Source organism: Puma concolor, chromosome C1, assembly GCF_028749965.1.
Source record: "Puma concolor isolate L17-30 chromosome C1, mPumCon1.1.hap2, whole genome shotgun sequence".
In the NCBI taxonomy this organism is placed as follows: Eukaryota; Metazoa; Chordata; class Mammalia; order Carnivora; family Felidae; genus Puma; species Puma concolor.
Window position 1 is genome coordinate 150,728,676 of NC_141674.1, and position 26,126 is coordinate 150,754,801.

General features: G+C 37.4%; 1 protein-coding gene across 11 annotated transcripts in view; it reads right to left on the reverse strand.

The window, feature by feature from the left end:
* The window catches only part of ITGB6 (integrin subunit beta 6), a 133,002-nt gene that overhangs the window by 46,983 nt on the left and 59,893 nt on the right, over window positions 1–26,126 (reverse strand). For 6 of the 11 annotated variants that reach the window (XM_086718739.1, XM_086718738.1, XM_086718736.1 and 3 more), the window contains 5 exons: window positions 25,526–25,730; window positions 24,424–24,670; window positions 12,523–12,688; window positions 11,136–11,297; window positions 8,080–8,175 (listed from right to left, as the gene is read on the reverse strand). In XM_086718739.1, the coding sequence (XP_086574865.1) occupies window positions 8,080–8,175; window positions 11,136–11,297; window positions 12,523–12,688; window positions 24,424–24,670; window positions 25,526–25,730 (876 nt within the window). The remainder of the gene's footprint in view (window positions 1–8,079; window positions 8,176–11,135; window positions 11,298–12,522; window positions 12,689–24,423; window positions 24,671–25,525; window positions 25,731–26,126) is intronic. The other 5 variants (XM_025929084.2, XM_086718743.1, XM_086718741.1 and 2 more) reach the window with 1 other exon arrangement.

Sequence of the window (26,126 nt, forward strand, 5' to 3'; positions counted from 1 at the left end):
TCAGGGGATAAATGTGTAGCTGAGTTTAGTGAGAGTCCCTGAATTCTGTGAGGCTCTGAGAAAGCATAGAGTAGAGCAACTGCACAGCTTTAAGCACTTTGTGGTATGGAGAGGCACCTTTGAAGGAACTGAATTTGTTCACAGATATTGGAGTCCTCACCCAAAGGGCACTTTCAAGGGATAAGAAAAGGGATACTGGAAATAATTTGTTGGTTCTTGTTAAGGCCATCACATGAATGCATAAAAAAGTAACTAAGTATCATTTGAATATGTAAACAATGTAACCTAGTAGTTAATGTAAAAATATAGTAATTGTGGATGTTCTGGGGCTGCTGGTGGGAGGGGAGCAGGTTTGTTTTTATTTTAAAGCAGACACCCTCTATGTATGGCAACCACAGATTTGGAATGTTTTAGAAGACCTTGATTTCATCTAATGTGATTCTTGTCAATAAAAGTGATTGTTTGACATATAACTAAAAGCAATTTAATTTTCATGCCTTTATAAGGCTATAAATGTACAAACTCATTCAAAAAATCTGAACCTACTTAATATGTACCGTATGATGCCAATTATGTTAAAATATGTAAAGGAATGCAAAAAAAGAGAAGACTTATTTTAAAATGTCAAGAATGGTTAGCTGTGTCTGAATGGTGAGTTTATGAGTGATCTTTATTTTCTGCTTTGTGCTTTTCTGGATGCACCTCCCCCACCTCTTTGGGGGCAAATAACATGTATTAATTTTGTCGTCAGAAAAAGAGTAAAGTACGTGGTGGGTTTTGTTTGTTTGTTTGGTTGGTTGGTTTTGGCCATACTCCCACACTGTTGGTAGGAGAGTAGCTGATACGGCCACTTTGGAAAGCTTGGACACATCCGGGAGAGTTGAAGATGCCATTGCTTGGGACCCCGAGACTTCAATTCTAGACATGCATCCTCCATAGAGAACACATGTACAAGCATGAGCATGGGTGTGACATTTGCCATGCTTTACCAACTGGGCGTGATCCATGCTCCCAGCTACAGAATGAAGACACTACAGGTTGTACACTCGATGGATTGTCCATGGCAGTGGAACAGAGTACAGTAGAGTTATATGCATCTCTGCAGACAAGCCTCAAAAACGTAACATTGAGCACTACAATATGAATGTACTTAATGTCACAGAACTGCGTATTTAAACATGGTAAGAATGGCAAATTTAGCTTGGGTGTGTTTTACCCTCACAACCCATCCCCAAACATAACATGGAGTCAAAAAGAAAATTGTCAAAGTAATACGTACAGCATGAAGTTAAACTTGTAAGCCAAGATTATGTAATTGTTTATGGATCCATATATATTTTAATGGTACAAAAAATAAACATGAGAATGATAAACACTAAGTTCAGGACATTGGTTACGTCTATGGAGGAAAAGAGGGGAGTGGCATCAGAGTTGCACAGGTATACAGCAGGCAACTGTATCTAGAATGTCTTACGTCTTTAAAAAATCTGAAGCAAATATGGCGGCAAAATGTTAAGATTTGAGAAGGCTGGACAGTAGATGCGTGGGTGTCATTATATGACTCTATTTTTCTGTGTACTTGAACTGTATCATCATAAAAACCTACAGTCTTTGTTAGACCAGGTGTCCCCTTTGTCTCTTAGGCTGGAACTGCAGATGGTGATTCCCATAGACAGTAGCTGCTGTTTAAAGGATGTGTTGACCAATGGCATGATGCTCCCTGACTGTGTGGCCTGTTTTTACCACTCAGAATCCAACAGTCTCTCTTTTTTTCAAGTCCACCCATTTTTAAATTGCTCTATTTGTCTAAATTAACAGCAACAGTAAAGGGCCCTAGATGAAGTGTGCACTGATTTTAAAGGACTCTGCCATTTTTAAGAATTCCACCTATTCATCTGTTCATCTGTCAGGCAGCTCGGCTCCACCCTTAGGCTCTCTGCTTTTACAGCTCAGTGACTTTCAAAGTTGGTGACTTTGTTTAAAAGGCGGCTTCTTTGGTGGTCTAGTAGTTAGGGACTGGCATGTCCTTTCACTATAGCAGCCCAGGTTACAGTGTTACTTAATTCAGTGATTGAGGCTATAGATTCAAAGTGCCTTGGTTCGAATCCCAGCCTACACAGGCAACTTGCTTTATTTTGAGTTCTTTTATTATTTACTTTAATTTATTTGGTCCAATTTTTATTTTTTTATTCTATTTGGGTTTATTTGGGGTCCATAAAATGGAGATTAAATGATAAAATGAGTTAAAATATATAATCCCAAGCTGCCACCTAATGCACCCTCAGCAAACCTTCCCTATGATTCTCATAGTCATAGTTACAGAACATCTTGGCTCTCAGTTTTCCACCACTATAAAGTGAAGGTCTTAGCTCAACACTATCATACTGTTAGTATCAAAGCTAGTTTTATGATGGCCAATTAGTTTACTGCCCATTCTAACAAAGATGGTGAGTGAAAAAAGTGAAAACATTGACAGACATGCAAACTCTGACCCCTCATCAAAACTCTGCCTTGGATAGGGGCACTTGTACCCCAATGTTTATAGCAGCACTTTCAACAATAGCCAAATTGTGGAAAGAGCCTAAATGTCCATCAACTGATGAATGGATAAAGAAATTGTGGTTTATGTACACAATGGAATAGTACGTGGCAATGAGAAAGAATGAAATTTGGCCTTTTGTAGCAACATGGGTGGAGCTGGAGAGTGCTATGCTAAGTGAAATAAGCCATACAGAGAAGGACAGATACCATATGTTTTCATTCTTATGTGGATCCTGAGAAACTTAACAGAAACCCATGGAGGAGGGGAAGGAAAAAAAAAAAAAGAGGTTAGAGTGGGAGAGAGCCAAAGCATAAGAGACTCTTAAAAACTGAGAACAAACTGAGGGTTGATGCGGGGGTGGGAGGGAGGGGAGGGTGGGTGATGGGTATTGAAGAGGGCATCTTTTGGGATGAGCACTGGGTGTTGTATGGAAACCAATTTGACAATAAATTTCATATATTAAAAAAAAAACAAAAACAAAAAAACCTCTGCCTTGGGGTGCCTTTCCAGAACATAACCTCTAAAATGCCCTCATCCTGTTCTTTAGGCAAATTATTGGTCTACAAGTCTACTAATGCTCTGTGACACTTCTTAAGGTAGGCACTGTGTCTTATCCTTCTCTGTACTCACAAATGAAGGGAGGTTCTAATGAAATGCTTGATGAATGATTGAATGAATGAATGCATGCATGCATTCAATAGCATCTTGGTTCTATTGATATGCTAGATATCCTGGGTGTTGTGTAAATCTTAAAATATTTAGGCCTTGTATTGAAATTCCATTTTGTATTTGTTCATGGGCTGGCCTAATAGAGCATCTCATTAAAACCCTACTTTAAGTCTGAATCTTCTCTTTTCTCTCTCTTTTTTTTTTTTTTTTTTTTTTTTTTTTTACCTTTGTGTTTATTTACTGGATTATGAGTCTTTGAGTTCTTTAGAAGAAAAGTACTATGTGTAAACTAAGGGTAACTACTGATGACTTTTCATGGTTATAATTTATTAATTAGTCTGGAAAATGCTTCTAACAACTTTGTGCTGATAATCTGAGGACATGAGTTTTATTTCCAAATCTTCCCTCTCTAAGAGCTATTTTTATTAATGAGGAAAGTATAGGCTGGCTCTCCTCAGTCTTATTCCCAGATATCATCAATTGAAGAGAAATAAAAATCCTTTTCCATTACACTTGAATTAAGAGCAATTTGTTAACTGTATGGGGATTTCTCATAATTCAGAAGTTCTCTTTTTATTCCTAGATGATTTTATATTCACTAAAAGCATAAATTTGGAATACTTCATTACAAGATGGGGTTGATAGGATAAAGAACAATTTTTTTCATACATGCTTAAAAATTAGCTATATTATGGCTAGCTGAACTTTGTGCATAGATCATTGGAATTCATGGTGATTTCCCTTCTTCAGGTTCAGAGTCATTGACTACTAAGGCTGGAGGTCATCCAGTTCAGTCCTTTTATTTTGTCAAAACTGAGGCCAGAGAAAAAGGGATTTTCATCAGAGCAAAATCGTTTTGATCTTTTCCAATAGTGAACATTATAAAACAAAACAATAATAGAACAGGATATCACAGAGCAAAAGGGCTCAATTTTTGCTTTATCTCCCTCTTTAATTCTCTGCCTCCTTTCAACTCTCTTGCTGCAGTGAAAAGCTCAAAAGATAAGCAAAAAAGGAAAGAAGGGGTGATATAAAAACTGGGTTATTGATCTTAAAAAATTGAAACTTGCATATGATAGGTTATATTCACAAGCCACACAAGCTCTTAGCATGTTGTGGCTATACTTTATGCTGGTTCTTAGATAACAATGACCAGCAAATAGGGGTAACTGCTCAGGGGTTTTCCTTTTGTGGCTTAGCGAGAAGGCTCTTGAACTTATCCAACGGGTTGGTCCCAGGAGTGATGGCAGTGTTCCTTTCCCCTGGTGCCATCTGGGTCCAAGGGCCAGAGATGGGGGAGGGGGCAGCCAGGGCTGCAAATGACTGTAGCTCTGGGTCAGGCACACCCACACCTGCTCTTATACATGGGCTCCCTCAACTTCCACAGGTATTTGTCACACAAAATTCCAAATCACTATTTAGAAACTTTGACCCAAATTGACTAAAGATGAAAATCTATTGTGTATCGAGAAATAGCCTAAACAGAAGGATGAGCAAAACCCACCATTCTCCTCAAAGAGGTGATAATTGAGGGCTTTTCACTTCCAGAGGGAAGGGCCCTTTGGTGGTATTAAAACCTGCATGGGTGGGGCTCCTGGGTGGCTCAGTCCCTTAAGCAGCAGACTTCCGCTCAGGTCCTATCTCACAGTTCCTGGGTTCCAGCCCTGTTTCATGCTCTGTGCGAACGGCTCAGAGACTGGAGCCTGCTTCAGATTCTTTGTCTCCCTCTCTCTCTTCCTCTCTCCTGCTTGGACTCTGTCTCTCTCAAAAAATAAACAAACAAGCAAACAAACAAAACCCTGCATGGGTGTCCTGTCCCTATACTTTAGATATATCACTCTGTCCTATTACCAATAGGGACACCAATCAGCAGTCATAAATGTTAGCAACTAAACTGGACGTGTCTATTACTAATACGTCTTGTTTGCTTTCTAATGTTTCAACATTTCATTGTAAATACTAGGTTATATATTAATTATCATTATCGACTTAACAAAACTCATCTTTTCCAGCCAGATGTGAACATTTTGAAAGATTAGACTATCTTAAAGTCTTGTAAATAATTCCAGGTGATTAATAACATGATTTGACAATGTAGTTAAGAATGCTAATTTAATTGCTTTTTATATCAATATCTCACTAGGAAGGAGACACTAGTCAAATTAGACAATTGGGCTTTAGTAGCCTGATACTATCTTAATGTAAATTAAGAGTAAACATTTGAAAACAATAGAGGAGCTAAAAAAAATTTTTTTAAGCTTGGGTAATTGAATCCTGATTCAAAATGGTATTTACCACTAGAATGTAATATGCTACCTACTGCTCAGTCTATTATCTATCATTATCTTTTGAACCCTATAATTGGACAAACAGGCAACTATTCATAATAATAAGTTTGTTCAAAATCATCCTTTTGCTGGAGTCTGGGGTGCACTCTGCAGTCATATTGAACTGAAGGCAAAACTGCTTACTTTATCCTTTCCATTGTTTGTTCTTCTTTGTTACCACAAAGCACAGCAACGCTGCACATCTGGACCGTCCGGAGCATCTTCCCAAAATTACAAAACAAAAACCTATAATTTTTTTCCTGCATTCCATGAATGGGCAACATAAATCATATTTGCTACAAGATGGGCCACCATTGAATCGGAGCCATCCTGTGCCCAGAGTGTATGCACATAGCTATGCTTAACACAGAACTGGGGTACGCAAATTGCCTTTTGGAATTTCCATTAGATCTAACCACGTATTTATCCTATCACTGGTTTTATTTTTCAGTGATTCTTTAGTAGTTATATCCCTTCTATCACAGCTGTCCAAACATCAAGTTGTGCAGGGCTCCACCTCACATTGGGCTCCTTCTAAGAGATTTAAATGGAAAGGCAACACAAGCCATTATTGGTTTATTTTCAGTTTTCATTATCAATAAAACAAGAGATCAGCATTTTCATGCTGTGTGAAGCCTTCAGGGAAGTGCAATGTCGCTGTCATTATTTTTAGGCCAGACTGCCGCCTGCCCCGACTAATGCAGATGGGATGATGAATCCATCAAAATAGAGATAAAATGATGAAAGAAAGCATCAGAGTCGGAGAGTGGGCTTCTGCCCTGGTCTGCTGCATGGCTCCCTGACAATGTCCCTTTGAATTTAGTGGAGCCTGGATGGTAAAGACCACAGATCATGACAGAACATAAATTCGCCTCATAATGAGATTAGGAGGCAGGCAAAATAAATGTCCTGCTGTTAAATGAGAGCCAGGCTCTAATCTGGTGTTTTCCTTGGAAATGATCATTTCCTTTGCAACAGGGGAACCGTCGGCCCAACTAACTTAAATCTGACAGATTCTGTTTTGCCACATGGTTATTTTTCATCTTCTTCTGTCTTTTGGTAGCAGTTTTGAGGAGGCGTGTAAATGAGTTGTGAGTCTTAAAGACTATTACTGAAGTGAGTTATGGACGACTATGTTCATGATCATCAGTTGTATTTCTCTGACTCCCCTTTTAAGAAAAGTTCTGTGCAACTCCCCTTCCCCCTTCTAAACAGGACCAGGCTGTGGAGGAGGTGTTGTGACCCCCAGGGTCCTCTCGCTCTACCCTTAAGGATCAAAGGCAGAATAGACTCACTATTGTATTTGGGGTATTTTTTTTTTTTTTAATCTTAACCGCAACTCTACTACTTAAAACCACTGGAAGCAAGTATCACATACTAAAGAGCCTTAAAAAAATGCCCAGATCAGGTGAACCCACATGGTCTCTGAGTAGAACAAAGGCCTTGAGTATGCAGCTTGATTGCAAAGCACTTTTTTGGTTTTCAGCAGAAGGCAATCTCACCTGGAGTACAATACCCTCCTCTCATTAAAAATGCAAGATAGGATCTCCTCCTGGATCCTTTCTATAGAACCTGATGCAAGTTCATGGGCTGCACTGTCCTTAGCAGTGAGTGGCATTTAATCAAAGCCTTCTGTGAAATAATGTCAGAGTTTCCCGAGCCCTGTAAAGTCACCAAGAGAGTTAAGAGGTCCTTTAAAAAGGAATGGGAGATCGGACTCTGAACTTAGGAGTATTTAAAGCTTCTGCATAGAAGAAGGCACAGACAATTTAATGTACACCTAGTTTCTCTACATTTTCTCAGGTCCGGGCTAGAGATTCCTTACTTCTTTGTGAAACTGCCCAACAGGAATAAGTCATTTGCTAGCATCCTGATATATGGTATTCTGACATATTGTTTTTAGGCTGGAATAAACCCACAGAAATCTTTTGTGTTTACATATGCATTTTACAGTGTATGCAGTGGCTTACAAACACTAGCGCATCTAATGAAACAGTTTCCTTTCTGCGTCTGGTGTTTCCATCCAAAAACTTAAACTGCAAACCCAGCTACTATGAGGGAGAAAATATATTTGTGGCCCAATTTAACAAGCTTTTCTCTTTTACCTTTCTTACTTCTCAATGGTTTGAATTGTATCACTACTTGTATATTTTCTATGCCTTGATTTGTAGATGTCTGAAAGTTTCAAGTCAATTCTGCTCCCTTGCTCTGTTAACTCCCCTCCTTGTCACATGAAACAGTCCAAGGGAAGACAGACTTTCTGTTAAGTAGGTGCTCCCATGTTCCTTGGTGCTCTCTTACAACTCACCTTGTCATTCCTTAATTCTTTCTTCCCTGCCCCACCAGATCTCTCCCCCACTCTCCACGGCACCCCTGGATTTGTAATTTAAATTGCAAACAGTAACTTTACCAAGTGTCCAGCATATCTGTCACATGTTAATGATTTTCTGATAGCAACCCATGCATTGAACTCTGAGTTCATGCTAAAGTTCCACGTCCAATACTTTCCCTGAAGGAATTCCCCAAATTATGTTTGCTTACCTCATATAAATGAACTTGTTCTTGGGTTACAGCAAAGATTAATAACACGTTATTTTGCACCAGTTTATCAATGAGTTGTCCAATTGTTGGATATTCCTAAAATTGACATATAGATTTTAAATGTCATCTTAACACAAGAGTGTAAAATAAAGAAAGGAGTATTTCTTTCAAAGATATCATACTGAGTTTGGCATTTCAGTTTGGTTCTAAGTAAACAAATACACAATTAGCATCAGTCACTCAATTGGTTTAATAATTGTTTCCTAAATCTTGCAAATCGAATTAATTCCAGAGAGTCAGTGCCTGGCAATGTGGTATATTATGCTCAGTCACTTCTAAGGAGAGCACTTGGGGAATTTACTTAAAGAATTATAGTGTGTCGTATTTTCAAGGGTAGAGACACGGTTCTTCTAAGCGCTGCTTGCCAACAGGCTCAAGCTGTAGAGAATGTTAGAGCTGGGGGAGGAGCGGTAGACATGACGGATGTGACTGCGGTGACTCAGGTAGCTCGGACACTCCTACTGGAATTGGATGAGGCGGGAGGAAGGGACAGCCTGCTAAGAAATGACACACTAGGGTTCCTACGTCCATCTGATTTGAGACGTTCCTGCACCAGTTTTGGATTTGGTTTTACTGACTTTTTGATGTCACTAATCAATTTTAGGGGATCCTGCGACATTTTTACAGGACAACTGAAAACACATTGTATTTCTTTTTCATTGACACATTCATGCCCAAGTGATACGAGCTCTTTAAAAAACCAGAAAGGCATAAATGATCAAATTTGAACATGGCCTCTACTTTCCAAGGTTAAAAAACGTGCAGCACACTTGGCTGTTGTACGAATCCAAACGTGGATAATGTACAAACAGGAAACTCAAATGAAAGAGTAGCCTGCAAACAGTGAGGCTAAGATGATGTTGATCATGAAGGCAGCCAAAGCAGAGCAACACTGACATGTAAGCCCTCTCATACACTGATGTGTTGTGTTCACATATTCTCAGCACTCTGGGACTAATTCTGCCTGATATCTTCTTTAGGCACAAGATTCAAATTCCAGGAAAACTATAGTTTTGTCTAAAATACTCCGGTAAGTGATCCAGCTGCGTATCTGGCTGTGTAAAATGGGCTTGCCATCCGATTTGGATTTTTATTAGTAGATATCCAGATAACATAAATCTTCCGGGGTCTGACATTTTCAGTGTCCCCTGCTTTTCAATAGCCCAAACACCAAAAACCCCTGACCTTCAAGCCTAAATTCCTCCATCGCTGGGCCTTCCTATCTCCACATTCTCACACTTTCTACTGATGTGCATGTTTTGCAAGGATCACACTGTGAAGCCCTTCATAGATGGGCAAATGTGGTTTTCTATTTGGCCTAAATCAGTTGGTTTAATTTCCACAGTTATATTGTAAGTTCCTCAAGGCCAGGGACCGTGTCCTATTATTTTGTGGCCCTTGGAGCCTGACTCAGCACTGAGTACATAGGAAGTGTTCAAAGGACCCAGGGAACTATGCTGTAGGCAGACATGGAAATAATCCACAACTTCTGTGCATTTGCACCAACTCACTGAGCAAAAGTAAATTGAACTTTTATTAGATGGGAAGGTCATACCAAGCAACAAGTAGTGCTTGCTTCTAAGATCCTGCTTTTTCAGAGATGTCTATTAATGGGGCATTTGAATAATTGCAAGAAAAAGTAATAAAAAAGAGATCCATGCCTCACAGTTTCTTGGCCCTCAAAGGCTAAAACACAAAAATGTGGCTACTCTCATGGATATTATAATGTGGAAAGGCAACTTACATCATAAAAGAATATATAAGTTTGAGGACTACTATGGGTCAATAGGGGGAAACACTCACGTTGAAATTTAGAAATTTAAGTCAAGGAATGGTAGCAGGTAATTTATGAATCATTTGGTTTTTTTTAAACTAATATATATTATATATATTATAAATAATATATATAATATATATTATCTCATTGAATTCTTTTTTTCAGGAATAGTTTTTCCAATCTGATATTAGAATTCTAGGTTCTTTCCCTCTCTCTCTCTCTCTCTCTCCCTCTCCCTGATATATATTTCTATAGCACTGTCATTTTAAGAAGTCACTTGAATTCTCTGTACCATATTTTCCCAAGTGTTAAGTAGGGATAATGTGATCTTCCCAGGTTGCTGCTTCATAATTCAATTTTATTTCATACATAGTCAACACCCATTTTGTTCCAGGCACTGTGCTGTCAGGAAATAGAGATAATACACCAGTCCTGGCCCCGAGGAACACATATTAAAGACTGACAAATATGAGCAAACACATTTGTGCATGGAGATGGGTAAGGAGACATCTACGTATTAAGAGTGAGGGGAAGGATGATCATTTCGGGGCCAGCAGAGGGCAAAGAGCACTCTCTGGGAGCAGTCATAATTAAGTTGGGTTTTAAAAGATAAGTAAGAGTCTCTCAGCAACCTACGAGGGAAGAGCATTCCAGACAGAGGGAAGAACATGTCCTTGAGAGCCTCATGGTCCAAACAAGGAAAGCAGTTAGATACATAGGGTTCTGGTGAGGATCAAATACGATCATACATGTCAAAGAGCTCTGAAAATTTTACCTTGTTTTACAAAAGTCAAGAGCTTTTTTTTCTTTGAATGTTACCAGCATTTTTTAAATCACAAAAATAAGCCAAACGTGAATAAGCACCAGCCAAGCAATACTTGACTAGTTGTTCCCCATGGAACATTATGGTGCACAAAAGCATGGCATTATTTAGGGGGCATGACTCTGGGACCATCATTCACTGAAATTCCTAGGTGATTGTTATTTTGGCCTAAGACCCCCTTTCTGGGGCTGTCGTTGAGAGCAGACCCAGACTTCTCACATATCCCCACCATCCACCTGTGCTCCTGTCGGAAGCTCTAAGGGCAATTTGTTAATCTCAAATCAGAAAATGTATGGTTTTCACCAAATGTGGGTTATTCTGCTGGGTACTGCAGCAATTGTTGCTTCATTTGCCTACTTGAAGCCCTGAAAACAGTGATGAATGCAGGTTACACACCAAAACAGTTGACATGGAGTATTCATTTTTGTTGTCCAAGTGACAGAGCCCATCGTTAGGAATGACGATGCCTGCCAGTTTGCTGTCCATTCCAAAATGAGAATCAGCATCACTCACAAAGACCAGGAGATGGAGGGAGTCATTCCGCCAGCCAATTTTTTCCTATAGTGAGAAAGAAATATTTGGGTTGTACGGGATAGAGGCAGGCATTTATTGAGAGTGGATCAATTATGATTGGACACATTAAGATCATAAAAACTATAATCCTAATCCATCTATTTTGGTCCTTTTCATCTCTTGTGAGTTGATACTATTAATGAATTAAAAATATGAAACTCTATGGCATTTGATTTTTCTTGGATAACACTTTTAGATGATTTATGCTTCAGAAAAAAACGTTCCACTATAATCACTATCCAGTTGATCTTGACTTTTACATAGTTAATTATTTTTACTGTCCAGCTTTCAATTTACCAGAAAAATGAGGAGAGGGAATGAGGGAGGTCATAGATCATTCCAAACCCAAGTCTAAGCAAAACTAGTAAGAATGCAATACACAGTGGACTTAAAGTATGCCTGTTTTATTAAAATGTCACCCAACGTTTAGGCACATTTTTCTTTTTCTACTGATACCATCCAAAAATTATAAATGTAACACAAATAAAAGAATTTTTTTTTCAAAATCAATCCCCAGCATACGGCTTTTTAAGATGATCTGTTGTCTGTTTCTTAGCAGAGCTCCCCGCTTTAATTGATATTATTCCAGGAACTAGCGGGACAAAAGCTCATACTGGCAGTGCCATCCCACCTGGCCCCTTTTCCCTTTTTCCCTTAATACCTTGGCTCCTCCACCTTCCAGAACCTTCAGCCCTGTCTGTTTCTTGGTATTTTCCAGGAAGACCTGTCATCTGGATAGGGGAATCATTCCCTTGGATACCTGTCTGATTGTCAAGGAGGGGCAATGCCCCTGCATTGTTGTAGGGACAGTGTAGCTTCTGGTACTTATTTTGTTGGCTCAAAACAATAGATGTCTAATCTTATGTAGAACTTTATACTGATTAGGGCATTTTTATTTTTCATTAATTTCTGCCTGTGATTTTTATTTTTACCATGGTTTATTCAAGAACAAATCTGATCTTGATCTTTGAAAATTGATCATACCTAACTATTGTTTTAACCAATTTTTCCCAACACTACTATAATTTTATTAGATTATTTGAATATCAGGCATTAAAAAAGTGTCCATTTCAACATTAATAAATTACAAATTTTTGGAAATTTTTTGTTTTAAGAAATATAGAAATATGGCAGTTAAGGGAAAGATGGCTAAGCTTTTCAGAATAGATTTGCTAATAAGAGATGCAATTTAGGTTACCCCTCAGCATACCTTACACACAGCAGCTTGCATAATTGCATCAAATCCGCCTTCTGGTGTATCAATATTAGCAGAAATTTTCTGATTCTTCACAATTTCATTGAATCTTTCAGCATCATTTGTTAATGGCAGAATGTGCTTGAATCCAAATGTAGGTAAGCAGAAGTATGGAATACTACTGCAAAAGTAAGATGTGAAAATGTTCTTGATGAATTATGATACAGCACACAATTAATGGATCTAGCAGCCTAGCAACTTCATCTTATATCAAGATGAATTTTCCTCAAGTACCTGACTCTGTAACTTGATTATGAATTTCCCCGTTAAGGTTGTTCATGATCTTCCACCTACCCCTTCCAAACTGACCCTATTAGCTCGCACTTAGAGCTTACTGTGTATTTTACTCTGATTCAAGCTCAGATAACAGATAATCAGGTCAGACTCCCCACTCCTCTGTGTGTGTGTGTGTGTGTAATCACTACCTTCCAGTGCTTCTCAACCAAAATCTACCATTAAGCTTGCGTGATGACAACAATTCCTTTGTATTCTGCTAGCTTAAGCTATTATCAAGTATGAGTCACCCTATAGCAAGACTGAGAGATACCTGTCTTCTTTCTTCTCTGCTCCTTCCTGTACTCCAAACCCTACCTGCCAAGGGCCCAAAAGTCAGCGCCAGGACTCTTGGTTCTCTAGCTTGATTCTGTTATGACTGAACAGACTGTTGCATACCTGGCTAGGAATAAGACTACCACTTAAAATAGTTGACACATTGGAGAAATGCCATGTTAAGAGGAGATCTGCTCCAAAGATATTGCAGTTGAACAGAAAAAGTTGATCATGAACTCAGCCACATCTTATTCTAAAAACCAGTTAGTAAGACCTTGGACAAGTTACTCAACCCTTATGAGATTTGGGTTTTCATTTGTAAAATGGAGATAATAGTATACAGCAGAGGCTTTCAAAGGATGGTCCTTGAACCAGCAGCATGAGCATCACATGGGAACTTGTTATAAATGCAAAATCTGGGATCCTATTCCAGACCTACTGAGTGAGATATGTGAGGAGTGGGCTCAGTGTTGCATTCATATCTTCCTGACGCATTCTGATGTTTGAGAAACACTTGTATAGAAGTATGGAAACAGAAGAGAGTAGTCCACAGTGAGGTTGTGCTATGCTACCTGGGGAGAGCTGGTTGATTCTTGTGAGAATAGTTTTTTGGTTCAGTAGCCAAAACTTTGTGTGTCACTGGCACACAAAGAACTGGAGCATCCTTCAGGGTCAGGGTCCTGTTCACCAAGTTCATCTGCCCGAGTCAGTCTTCGTTATTCACAGAATCCATATCTGCGAATTCACCTACTTACTAAAATTTATTTGTAACCCCCAAATCAATACTTTTAGTACATTCTGAGTCATTTATATACACACACAGAAGGGAAAAAAAATTTGAGTCACCTGATTCACATGTTCCCAGCTGAGGTCAAACAAGGCTCTGTGTTCTTACTTCACCTCTCATACTGTAAACAAGTGTCCTTTTTGTCATCTATTTGGTTTCCTTTTCCTTTTTTTTTTTTTTTCAATTGTGTGCTTTTTGTTGATGATTTTGCTGTTTAGAATGGTCCTGCAGAGTAGTGCTGAAGTGTTGTGTAGTGTTCCTAAGTGCAAGAAGGCTGTGATGTGCCTTATAGAGAAAATATGTGTGTTAGATAAGTTTGTTCTGGCATGAGTTATAGTGTTGTTGGTTGTGAGTGCAAAGCTAATGAATCAACAATATATATTAAATAAGGTGTCTTTAAACAGAAAGACACAGAAAATAAAGTTATGTATTGATCAGTTGGAAAAAAAAAAAAAAAAAAGTCCAGAGGCTTGCATGAGCCTAATCCTGTATTTTTTCTAGGAGCAATGATTTAGCATTAGCTAAGTAAGTATTTGAGGATACTTTATAGAGCAAGACTCCCATGAGTAATGAGAATCAACTATACAAATCAGAATGATTGTGGATGCACTCACACTGAGAGATGGGGCTCTGCTGGGACCAAAATGCTAGTATCTGCAAAGGTAGCAATTTTTTTTTTTTTTCCCTGTCAGTAGACTTTAATGGAAAGCAGATCATAATCCAATATGTCCTCATGCTTTAGAACAAGGGGAGTTGGATGACCCCAGCAGTCTGAGATGTCCTAAGACAGCCATCTCCAGAATGGATGCTCTTGGTCATATCTGGCTCCTCCCTCACCTGTGGTTGGCTTCCTCAGCTAACAAAGTTTAGGACGTTCTGATAGTCAACGGGACTAGAAACTCTGGAAGGGCCTTGGTTAAGGCTCTTGGGTGCATGTGGCCCATACTTGCCTCTGGAACCGCTCTTTCTTCACATTCCCTAACCTCCCATGAGCAAACCTACAGGCCTGTTCATTCTTTCAGCTCTGTCGAGATACCTGGTCTGGTGGGCCCAGGAAGCCAGCCTACAGTTTACAGGGAACTTTCTGACTTTCTTTCTGACTCATTATATTTCACTTTAATTCTCAGAAGGCAATCGTTTTCTCTTATTTTCAATATCTTGCATCAGCTTTCATTGAAGCTCTGAAGTGCTGACCACAGATAGTATCTACTTAGTAAGATTGTTGTAAGGCTTGAATGAGCTAAACTATGCAAAGAACACAGCACAATGAGCTTTTCGGTTAAGTGCTTGCTAAACCTTAATGTCATTTTTTTTACCTAAATCACTTTTACACAAAGTCTAGCACAGACTTGACAACAGATCACAGATTTGGCCAATGGCATCTCAAGAATTGTATGTTTTTTACTGATCAAATATTAATACAGGTTCACTGAAGAAAATTTGAGTTAATATAAAGGTATAAAGAAGAAAATAAAAACATAAATGTTAAGTTATGAGATATATCACAGTTTATTTGATAATCTATTAATAAAATTTTATTTCATAAATCTTTCCATAATTAGATAATGTTGTGATCCTTTCGCATACACCTTTGCAGGCTATGCTGTATCTCTGCTGAGAATTGACTCCAGAGAAATTGCTGGGTTACTTTTCAATCCATACTAGCAAATGTCTTTCCAAAAAGTTTGTATCAGTTACATCGTTATAAACAAAACAAAACAAAGCAAAACAAAACAAAAATATACCAGTTGATTAGTTAAAAATGGCATCTTAATTTAAGGTTTAATTTCTATTTTATTGCTACTAAGACTGAGCACTTGTTCATATTTATGGACAGTTTGTATTTCTTCTTTTGCCAATTGCCAGCTTACATCCTTTGCTCATTTTCTTATTGGGGTATTTTTTTTATTTTCTAACTAAATTTTAAGAACCATTTCCCTTAAAAATATTAACCTTTTGCCTTTGTGGTTTGTATTTTAGTTTTGTGTATGCTGTTTTTGGATATATACCTTAAAACTTTATGTAGTCAGGTTTGTTTTCAACCTTCAAATATGAGATGTATTTTAAAGAGTTATATGAGGAAGATGTTTATTTTTTTTTTTCAAATCGTTACCTATGAAATGACAATAATTTATCATTTGTTCTAATTGCTCCAATAGCATTTAACGTAGTTGTGTGCTGGAAGAAAATGCATTTGATTTAGAATAAAAAGACTGAGAGGTGATCTATCGTTGGGCAAGTTACTTCACACTGCTGGGCCTCAGTATCTTCATCTGTAAAATGAGACTGGTGCACCTACTTGACGAAGTTCTTGTGGAGGTTACACGAGATAAAAAGTATGCAACTATGTGAGGTGCACCACTGTCCCTATGAACTAAGTATTCTTGAAAATTGTTAGTTTAACCTTTTATTTGGGGCTGCTTGCTCACACTGTACAAAAGTGACATTTGAACATCTTCTGAAACCAAAGAAACTAGCATTCCTATCTTTTTGTAAGAAATGTACATCTTTGTTGGTAAGAATTGCTAGGCAGATCTTACTAGAATGCATGCTTTTGGAAAATGGAATGAAATTCAGTAAACACACATGTGTGCTGGGAGACCGAGGTAGCTAAAGCAAAGCAGAATGTCAGGCTTGGGTCATGCCAGGAAATTTTGATTAGAGACTCCCCCTGTTTTGGTCAGAGTCTTTCCTCTAACGAATGCTCATATTGGGCTGTTATTTTCTTGGCATAGCAATTGAAGGAAGTAGGTACTCATTACCAAATAATTTTATTTTGAGTCCCTAGATAACAATAGATTTTCATTTAAAACGAAGAATAAGGGCACCTGGCCGGCTAAGTTGGTTAAGCATCTGACTTAATTTCGGCTCAGGTCGTTATCTCACAGTTGGTGAGATCAAGTCCTGCATCCGTCTCTGTGCTGACAGCAGCAAGCCTGCTTGAGATTCTCTCTCTCCCTCTCTCTCTCTGCTCTCCCCCCCTGCCCCCCACTTGTGCTCTCTCTCTTTCAAAATAAATAAATTAAAAAAATAAACTGCAGAATTATTGTGAAACACAATATACAAAAATACTATCTACATTTTTTGTTAGACTTTTAAATAAATGTACACAAACTAAGATTACAATGATACATACCAAATAGCTAGCACCATCGTTTTGAGTGGAATTAGAAATAATTTCCATTTTCCTCTTTTTGTCTGTATTCTCACATGGGCTAGTTATTGCCTTTGCAAAAAGAAACTGTTCTGTACACTCATATGTGTTTGTGTGTGTGTACATGTAAGAAATCTAAGCATTTCATGGTTCTACTTCCTCTTTTGCAAAACTATAATGAATACCTCATTGTTGGCATCATATTAAAAAAACCCACAAAACAAAACATAGCACATGTGGAATGATGTTAAAAAAGAAATCTCTCAATATGTTTGATAGAGGGAGAAAATTTGACCTTTGTGCTATTAAATATTTTAAAATGCGTATTACAACCTATCTAACAGATATGAAAATGGGGAAAATACATTTTTGTTAGTGTATCTTAAACAATAGCATAAGGAAAACTTCTTTAAAAACTGTAAGCCACTTGAGCATTCTTTACATGGTGTAATAAAATTTTTTAGTGACCCTATATCCAAGGAAGATAAAGAAAGAAACTACTCCTAAAAGCATTAGAGATTAGATTAAACAGGTTTTAAAAGTGTGGTGCACAGACCCACATAGGTCCCTGAGACATTTTCAGAGAGGCCATCGGGTCGAACTATTTTCTGATAATAATAAAAGATGTTATTGTCTTTTTCACTGTGTTGACATTTGCACTGATGCTGCAAAAGCAGTGGTGAGTAAAACAGCTGGTGCTGGAGATCAAGGCAACGGCTCAAACCTGGCTAGTAGTGGTTCTTATGATTTTTACTGGCAAGCATTTATCATCATAATAAAGTTGCTAGTTTTACTTGGTTATCTTTGATAAAGCAGTAAAAGTTATTCATTTTATTAAGTCTACACCCTCGAATACGTGTTTTTAAAAAAAATATATTTCTGGGGCACCTGCCTGGCTCAGTTTGTAGAGCATGAGACTCTTGATCTCGGGGTCATCAGTTTGAGTCCCACGTTAGGTATGGAGCCTACTTAAAAAATAAAAATATAATAAATAATAAATAAAGCGTTTCTGTGTAACCACATGGGAAATATGCATACAACATTTCTGCGGCACACGGAAGCACGATGTTCACAGTGACAAAAAACTTCTGCAGTTGTTTGAACTCAACTGGCCCTTTTTTTATAGAAGATTTTTACCTGAAAGAATGTGTGCCAGCCAAACTATTATTCCAACTTGGGTATGTGGCAGATATGTTCTTAAACATGAGGAAAACCTGTCCTTCAAGGAAAACAGCTGTCAGTATTTGTTGCCAATGATAAAATTTGAGGTAACTAGAAAATTAGAATTCTGGAAAATTTTAATCTGCTACCCATGAGATTAATAGCTTCTCAGGACTTGCACACTTATCTGATGAGATTTGTGGTGATATTAACAAATGTGACTTTTTTCAATACTGTGTTAGGAAACTTGGAAGATCTACATAATTCACTGAAAAAATATTTTCCAAATTACCGAAGTATATTACAAAATCACATACATGGGTAAAACAGCCATTCAAAGTGCAAGACAGAACAATGGCTTTATGCAAAGTTCGTTGATATTGTTTCAGACTCCACTTGAAACTAACTTTTACCTCTTGTCCAGTTTGAATGTAGTATCAAAGAAGAATGTCCACAGACATTGTAAAAAGCTATTAAATGCTTCTCTCTTTTCCGACTATAAATCTATGCGAGATTTGACCTTCTTCATGGAATTCAACCAAAACAAAATATTGCAACAGATTAAATGCTGAAGAAGACATGAGAATCCAGTTGTTTTCTATCAAACCAGACATTTTAAGAGGTTTGTAAAAATGTAAAACGGTGCCACTCTTCTTGCTGATTTGTGTCTTGTTATGAAAAATATAAATTTTTTTTATAAAGATGTGATTTTATAATAATGTATGGCATGTTTCTTATTGGAATTATGAAATGAATCAATAAATAATCATTTAAAAAATTTCTCAGTTTTATTTTCTAAGATGCTGAATTTTGATAGATACAACCCACATAACTAAAGCTTTATGGGGTCTTAATTTTTGAAAATATAAGAAAGTCCTGAGGTCTAAAATTGTGAGGACTCTACTTAAAAATAACTAGAAATACTAAGTATGGATGAGAGAAAGAAAATTAATACTTGTTTTGAATGTTTGTTATATTCTGACCTCATTCAATTGTCATGATTACCCTAGGACATGAATATTATTATCCTCATTTATATGGGAAGAGACCTACTAAAAGAGAGTAAGTTGTTTGTCCAAGGTTAGGATTTAAACCCAGGTCTGAAGAACTCCTTACTCTTTCCTCTTATTGCCTTCCTACCAAAGAACATTTTATTCCATAATTATGAGGTTTGGATTGATCAAAGGATTGACTATTATGTTTGGTATTTGAGTTCTTGGTGAGTATATGTCTGGGGGTGGTATCTGGACAGAGAAACTGGGAGAATTAGGGATGTGAAAGGCAAGGAAAAAATATAATACTGCAGGAAATAACTCATTATTTATAATTTTAACTAATGGCAAATTTTGCAAACAAGAATAAAAGAAACACCTTTGGAAAATATTGACTTTTCAAGAGATCAAATGGATGATTCTCCTTTGGGACTCCATTCACCACAGCTTGTGCAATGCTCTGCTCTCCCCCTAACTTCACTCTGTTGATGTTGGTAGTAACTACCACTTACGGAGAACTTCAAGGTCAAGGCCAGTACCAAATGCTTCATTACCTCACCCAGTCTTTACAACCACTCTGTGTGATCAGTATGGTTAATCCAAACTGAAGCTTTAAGGGTGAAAGTGTTCACTTAAGTTGATGTTACAAGTGAGTAGACAAATCTGAACCTAATGCAGGGCTGATGGCAAAGCCCATGCTTTTAATGACCATGCTAATACTGTGTGCCTGCTCCTCAAAGAATTTCAGCTTTTTGAGGACTGAGTGTAAGTCTTTTTCTTCCAGATATCTCCATGCCTGGCACAAGGCTTGTTATGTAGTTGGAGCAGAGTAAATTTTTGTTGAATGAATTAATGAATAAATGAATGCATGAATGAAATGCAGTCAGAGCTATAAAAAGCCAAACTGCTTCCTTTTTTCTAGGAACCTGATTAAGGACAGGGTCTTATTGTTAGATGATGGGCTGCCAACTTAGCTGAGCCATTGGTTTGTTAATTTTAATTGTTTTCTCTGGTAACAGTCCTTACTCATTGGTTCCCATGGTCATTATTGTACTTGATGTTACTACCTCTTATCTGGCCTGTGACAGAAAGAATGATTTTGACTAAGCCCCTGGGGCAGAGGTTGGACTTTGTAATCCTAGATGAAACTGCACTACTAGACTTTCTACCAAAGCTTAACATACCAGAGATCTAAATAAATACAAATTAAAAATAAATAAATAAATACACATTTTAAACAAATACAACATTCTCTATTAAATATATATATATATGAGGGCCAGAGCATCAGAAATGCTTTGGGAGGCTGTTAGAACCAAGTTCACTTCCCTTCACAAGTGAATCAAACAATTGATAATAGTAATCATACCTTACTATTTAATATGCAGCATAAATCTATTCTCTAGAAAGCTCTTTGTTGAGTCTTGCCAGAACTGCTATTCTTCTCTACTACCAGAAATCTGGCTTCATTTGGGGTAGCAATACACTTCCTTTGCAACTAGCCATGGCTATGTAACAAGTCCTGGCCAATGAGATGAAAGTATGAGGAATTGGGGAAAATTTGTGGCAAAACTCCTTAAGTCAAGGAAATAAAATTCATCATCCATTTATGATTTTTTAAAAATTTACCAAATAAGGCATAGAAAAGAACTTTCTTGATCTGATAAAGGAATAAAAACAAAACAAAACAAAACAAAAAACAGTAGCTGATAATATAACCAATAGTGAAACATTGAAGATTCCCTCCTAAGATCACAAGCAAGTTAAGTAACATCATTCTCCACTTCTATTTAAAATCGTATTAATGACCCTAAGCAGTACAACAAGGCAAGAAAAAGAAAGAAGAGGCATAAGTATTGGAAGAGGAAGAGGTTGTTATAAATGACACGATCATGTACATAACAAATTCTAAGAAATCTATAAAAAACTAGACTGGAACCAATGAGAAAAATTTATCAAGGCTGCAGAATGCAATGTGAATATGCAAAATAATTCCATTTCTATATGTTATCAACAAACAAGTAGAAAATACCTTTAGCAACAGAATTAAAAAAAAAACCAAACAACCCTAGGAATAAATCAAAAAAAGGATGTATAGGATATCTACCCTGAAAATGACAAACCATTGCTGAAAGAAAGTAAACAAGACCTAAATGAATGAAAATATATGTCATATGCAATGATTGGAACATTCAGTATTTTTAAGATGTCCATTCTCCTTAAATTGACTCATCATTTCAATGCAATTCCAATCAAAATCTCAGCATATTTTCTGAAGAAATCTACAATGTGATTCTAAAATTTCTGTGGAAATGCAAAGGATCTAGAATAGCAAAACAAAAGAGGAACAAAGTTGGAGAATTTACGCTCCTGATTTTAAGACTGTTTATAAAGTTGTAGTAATAAAGACTGTAAGGCATTGGTGGTTACATGGGTGTATTCAATGGATCAGGGGAACAGAATGGAGTGTCCAGAATTACATTCATACATATATAGTCAATTACTTATTAACAAAGATATAAAGGTAATTCAATGGGGAAAGGAAAGTCTTGCTTAACAAATAGTGCTGGAGCAATTGGGTATTTGCATGAAAACAAAAGATGAACCTAAGCCTTTTCCTCATTCTAAATACAAAAACCAATTTGAGGTCATAGACCTAAATGCAAAAGCTTCAACCGTAAAGTTTCTAGAAGAAAAATAGGAAGAATATTTGGGATATTTGCTAAGGTAAAGATTTTTTTTAGGACAAAAAAACACACTAGCCACAAATTTAAAAATTGAAAAATGGAACTCCCACAAAATTAGAAACTTTTGCTTGACCAAAAAGTTGCATTGCTAGAAAAATAAAAATACAACCCACAAACAGGGAAGAAATATTTGTGAAACATATATTTGACAAAGAACTTTTATCCAGGATATACAAGGAAATTATATAACATAATATTGAAAAGAATCTAATTTTTAAAAATGGGCAAAAAACTTGAAAAAATACTTCACAAAATAAGATATGAGAATGGAAGGAAAACCATGAAAAGATGCTCAACATCATTTGTTATTAGGGGAATGCAAATCAAAACTACAATAATATACATAGCTATCAGAATGGCTAACACTGGAAAGACTGACAGTACTAAGTGTTATCAAGGATTTGGAATGATTGGAACACACTGCTGATGGAAATGCAAAATGGCAAATCTACTTTGGAAAACAATCTCATAGTTTATTTAAAAATTAAAACTACATTTATCATACAATTTAGTAACTCCAATTCTAGGTATCTATCCAAGAGGAATAAAAACATACATACACACAAAGATTTAGTGGCAAGCAGTCATGGCAGCATTTTTCATGATAGGCAAAAAATGGGAAACAATCCAAATATCCATCAATGAAAGAATGAATAAACAAAGTGTAGTAAATCCATACAACGGACTATTACTTAAAACCGAAAGGAACAAGCTACTGATCAACATAAAATCATGGATGAGTCTCAGAAACATTATATTGAATGAAAGAAGCCAGAAACAAAAGGTGTATACTATTTCATTTATATGAAATCCAGGAATAGACAAAACCAATCTAAATTATGGAAATCAGAAAGCAGTTACCTCTAGGCGAATAGAACCAACGATAATGTGCCACAAAGAAACTTTCTGCGGTGATGGAAATGTTCTACATCATGTTTTATGTGGTAATTATATTGGTATATTCAATTGTCAAAACTCATCAAACTGAACATTTCTGATGTATGGCATCTTGGTGCGTGTCAATGATACTCGAAATAAAAGGTGGGGAGAAAGGCAGTGCCTTTTATTGATCTGCCCCTCTTTTCCTCTTTCTTTACTGCCTGGAATGAAGAAGTAATGAGTTGCATCCCTGAAAACTCCTTGGGCCTTGAAGATAAAATCCAAGAGTCAATGATGGGAGAGCAAAAAGCAGATAAGGCCCAGATCCCTGATGTGTGGAACTGCCATACCAGCCTTGAATTGCCTTTTTCTAGACTCCCTTCATGTGAAAAAGAAAACAAAAACCAAAAACCTTCCCTTTTTAAGCTACTATCTCTGGTGCTTGCAACCAAACACAATTCCTAACAGCTACAATCAGTGATGAGTTCCTTTCATGGTCAAATTATCTTTGTCTATGTCAGATTCTAGTTGGGAACCACACTGAAAAGTTTTTAAATGATATTATAAAGGTGCTTGTCTTTTAGAGATTGATGCCTTGGGTGTATAAAAGTATTAAAAGTCAATATACTTTTGGAAAGCCGTTGCATATATACTGGATTCATAATAGTAAGGGGCTTGGTTTTAGACCAACCCAGATTTTGGTACAGATCACTGATTAGTCATGTGGCCTTGGGAAAATTACTAACCTCTCAGAGCCTCTGTTACTTCCTCTGAGTAGAAGGATGATAAAACCCGCTTTGAACTGCTGTTATTATGAAGATTGAATAAGGTCATGTGTGTGCAACCTGTAGCACAGTGTCTGGCACACAGCAAATGGTAGCTCTTTTTAATAGAAGGATGTTGAATCATTTGATTTTGAACATGTCATTGACTGTACACGTATGCCATCACAAAGCCACTTTCCCTTGACCATCACCTGGATAACACATGGTTTTAATAGCTGACAGTAGCAGGTTACAATAGAGTCCATAATGCTTATTTTCCTACTGAATTGGGTAGCAGAGAAGGCTGGAAATAATAAGAGAAAGCCAAGCGATAAGAGAAATCCACATTTCCCAAAGTATGTCAGAGGGAACTGTATGAATTGTTATTTTGGCAGAAATCATGGTCATGGAGAAACATACTCTGAGAAAGTATGGGTTACTGTCAAACAGGCTCAGAAAGAGGCGGCCTTTGGGAATAGAAGGTCTCTGAGAGGTTGTAGATGGACACAGGCCATTGAAACCTATAGCGAAAGAGTCACTTCCCCTGTCTGCAGAACACAAAGCCAAATTTGCCACTCCTGAAAAAAGATTCTATACAGGAAGACAGATGTGAGGGTGCTGAAAGAACCCAAGGCCAGAACCAGGTATTAAGATGAGGTCACCTTGGTTCCAAAATGCCCGGACAACTGAGAGAGCTGCCAAGATCCAACCTGGCAGGAGGGAAATGCCAGGGAGTTAGCAAGCTCCTGGCAAATGCCACTCAGAGCAGGGCCATCTCTACAGAAAATCAGTGTTCAAAGATGCCAGAGAATCATTTACTTACCTGCAAGGGTTGGCGATTTCTTCTGGTGTTGTTTTCATAAAAGGGGAGACGGGTTTTTCCACAAAAGAGCCGAAGCCCAGTCTAAAGTTGCTGGTTAATTTAGACATCTCCTTGGAAAGCAGGGAGCCCAACTCTTTGATTGTGTTGAGGTCATCATCCATGGAGGCTGAGAGGTCCATGAGGTAATACAAGTCCACTGGGTAGTCCTCTGTCTGGCGGACTTGCACTTGCAGGGTCTGTTCACTACCTGCAAAGCCCATGGAAGAAAAGAAAATCCTTAAAAATACATTGAGACTGGGGCACCTGGGTGGCTCAGTTGGTTGGGCGTCCGACCTCAGTTGGGGTCATGATCTCACAGTCCGTGAGTTCAAGCCCCACATCAGGGTCTGTGCTGATAGCTCAGAGCCTGGAGCCTGCTTTGGATTCTATGTACCCCCCCCCCCCCCCATGTACTCTCCCTCCCACAGTCGTGCTCTATCTCACTCTGTCTCTCAAAAATAAATAAATGTTTAGATGAAAAATACATTGAGACTTACTTGTGAATAGCCATTTACTGGGCCAAGTGGCTACTTCATACCAATAAGAACTTGCTGAAGATACTGAGGATTTCATAAACTACCTGGTCAAGTTTACAAGTGAATGAGCCCATGAAAAATCTTTCAGTAGTGAGTTTAGAGCTACTAAAGGAGGTAAAAGTTAGGATATTTTATATCTCCTTGGGAGAACTAGCGTCCATTTAGATGGAAGATAAGCTGAATTTTTTGTATGTGGTTTTAGCCAGGGAGAAGAAAATAAAGAGGTGTTTAAAGCTACATTACAGTTCTTGAAGAAATGTGAGGTAGGCCCTAACAACATTTGAGCAATTCAAATGCTTACTATTAGATAAGCTTATTTTAGTGATGCATTTGGAGTGTGAGTGACCAATGTGAATGAAGAAGAGTATTAGGCCAGAGATTCTCTATTTCCTTAAGAATGGGAACTCTGACTCATAATAATCATGATATGTAACATGGTACCAGATCTATTAGCTTAATAATGGTATTACCATATGTGACGGTAGATTTATTTACATGAGCCAATGCTCGTGTAAATCACAACATACCTGGTCTCAATTTAAGAGTCAAGCTTTGAGGTGCAATCTGAACAATGTCAGAACTATTTTTCTGTCTGCCTACACTGAGAGGCTTATTTGTAAGTATTTCTATTTGGGAGACAGGGTTTTCGATGAAGGTTAGTTGACATCCTTTAGCTAAAAGATTTGCTGGGGTATCACACCTTTCTCCAATTCCAGATGGATGGGTAAAATTCTAAAACAAGAAAAAAAAAAAACCAATAAAGAGAAAAATAAGACAAATCTCCATTTCTTTATAAGACAAAATTTTTTTTTTTGCTTGTTTTGCTAGTTAGGCAGCTTGCCATACTCAGTATATCATATCCCCATGTGCCTGATGTTAATTGTAGGCCTAAAATTAAGTTATAGCAGAATAACCAGAGAATTCTGCCAGTGAAATTCTGAGTAAAATTGGATTCTCCTTTTAATTATACCAGTTGAATTCCCCTACCAGTTGTTTATTTGTTTGTGTTGCTATTTTGTTCTTAATGCTCACTTCTTTAAAGCTCTGTGCCATGACCACCAGATCCTTGAAACAGTTGGTTGATAAAGTTAATATCATTCCATGAAAATATCTGCTTGGATTGACCTG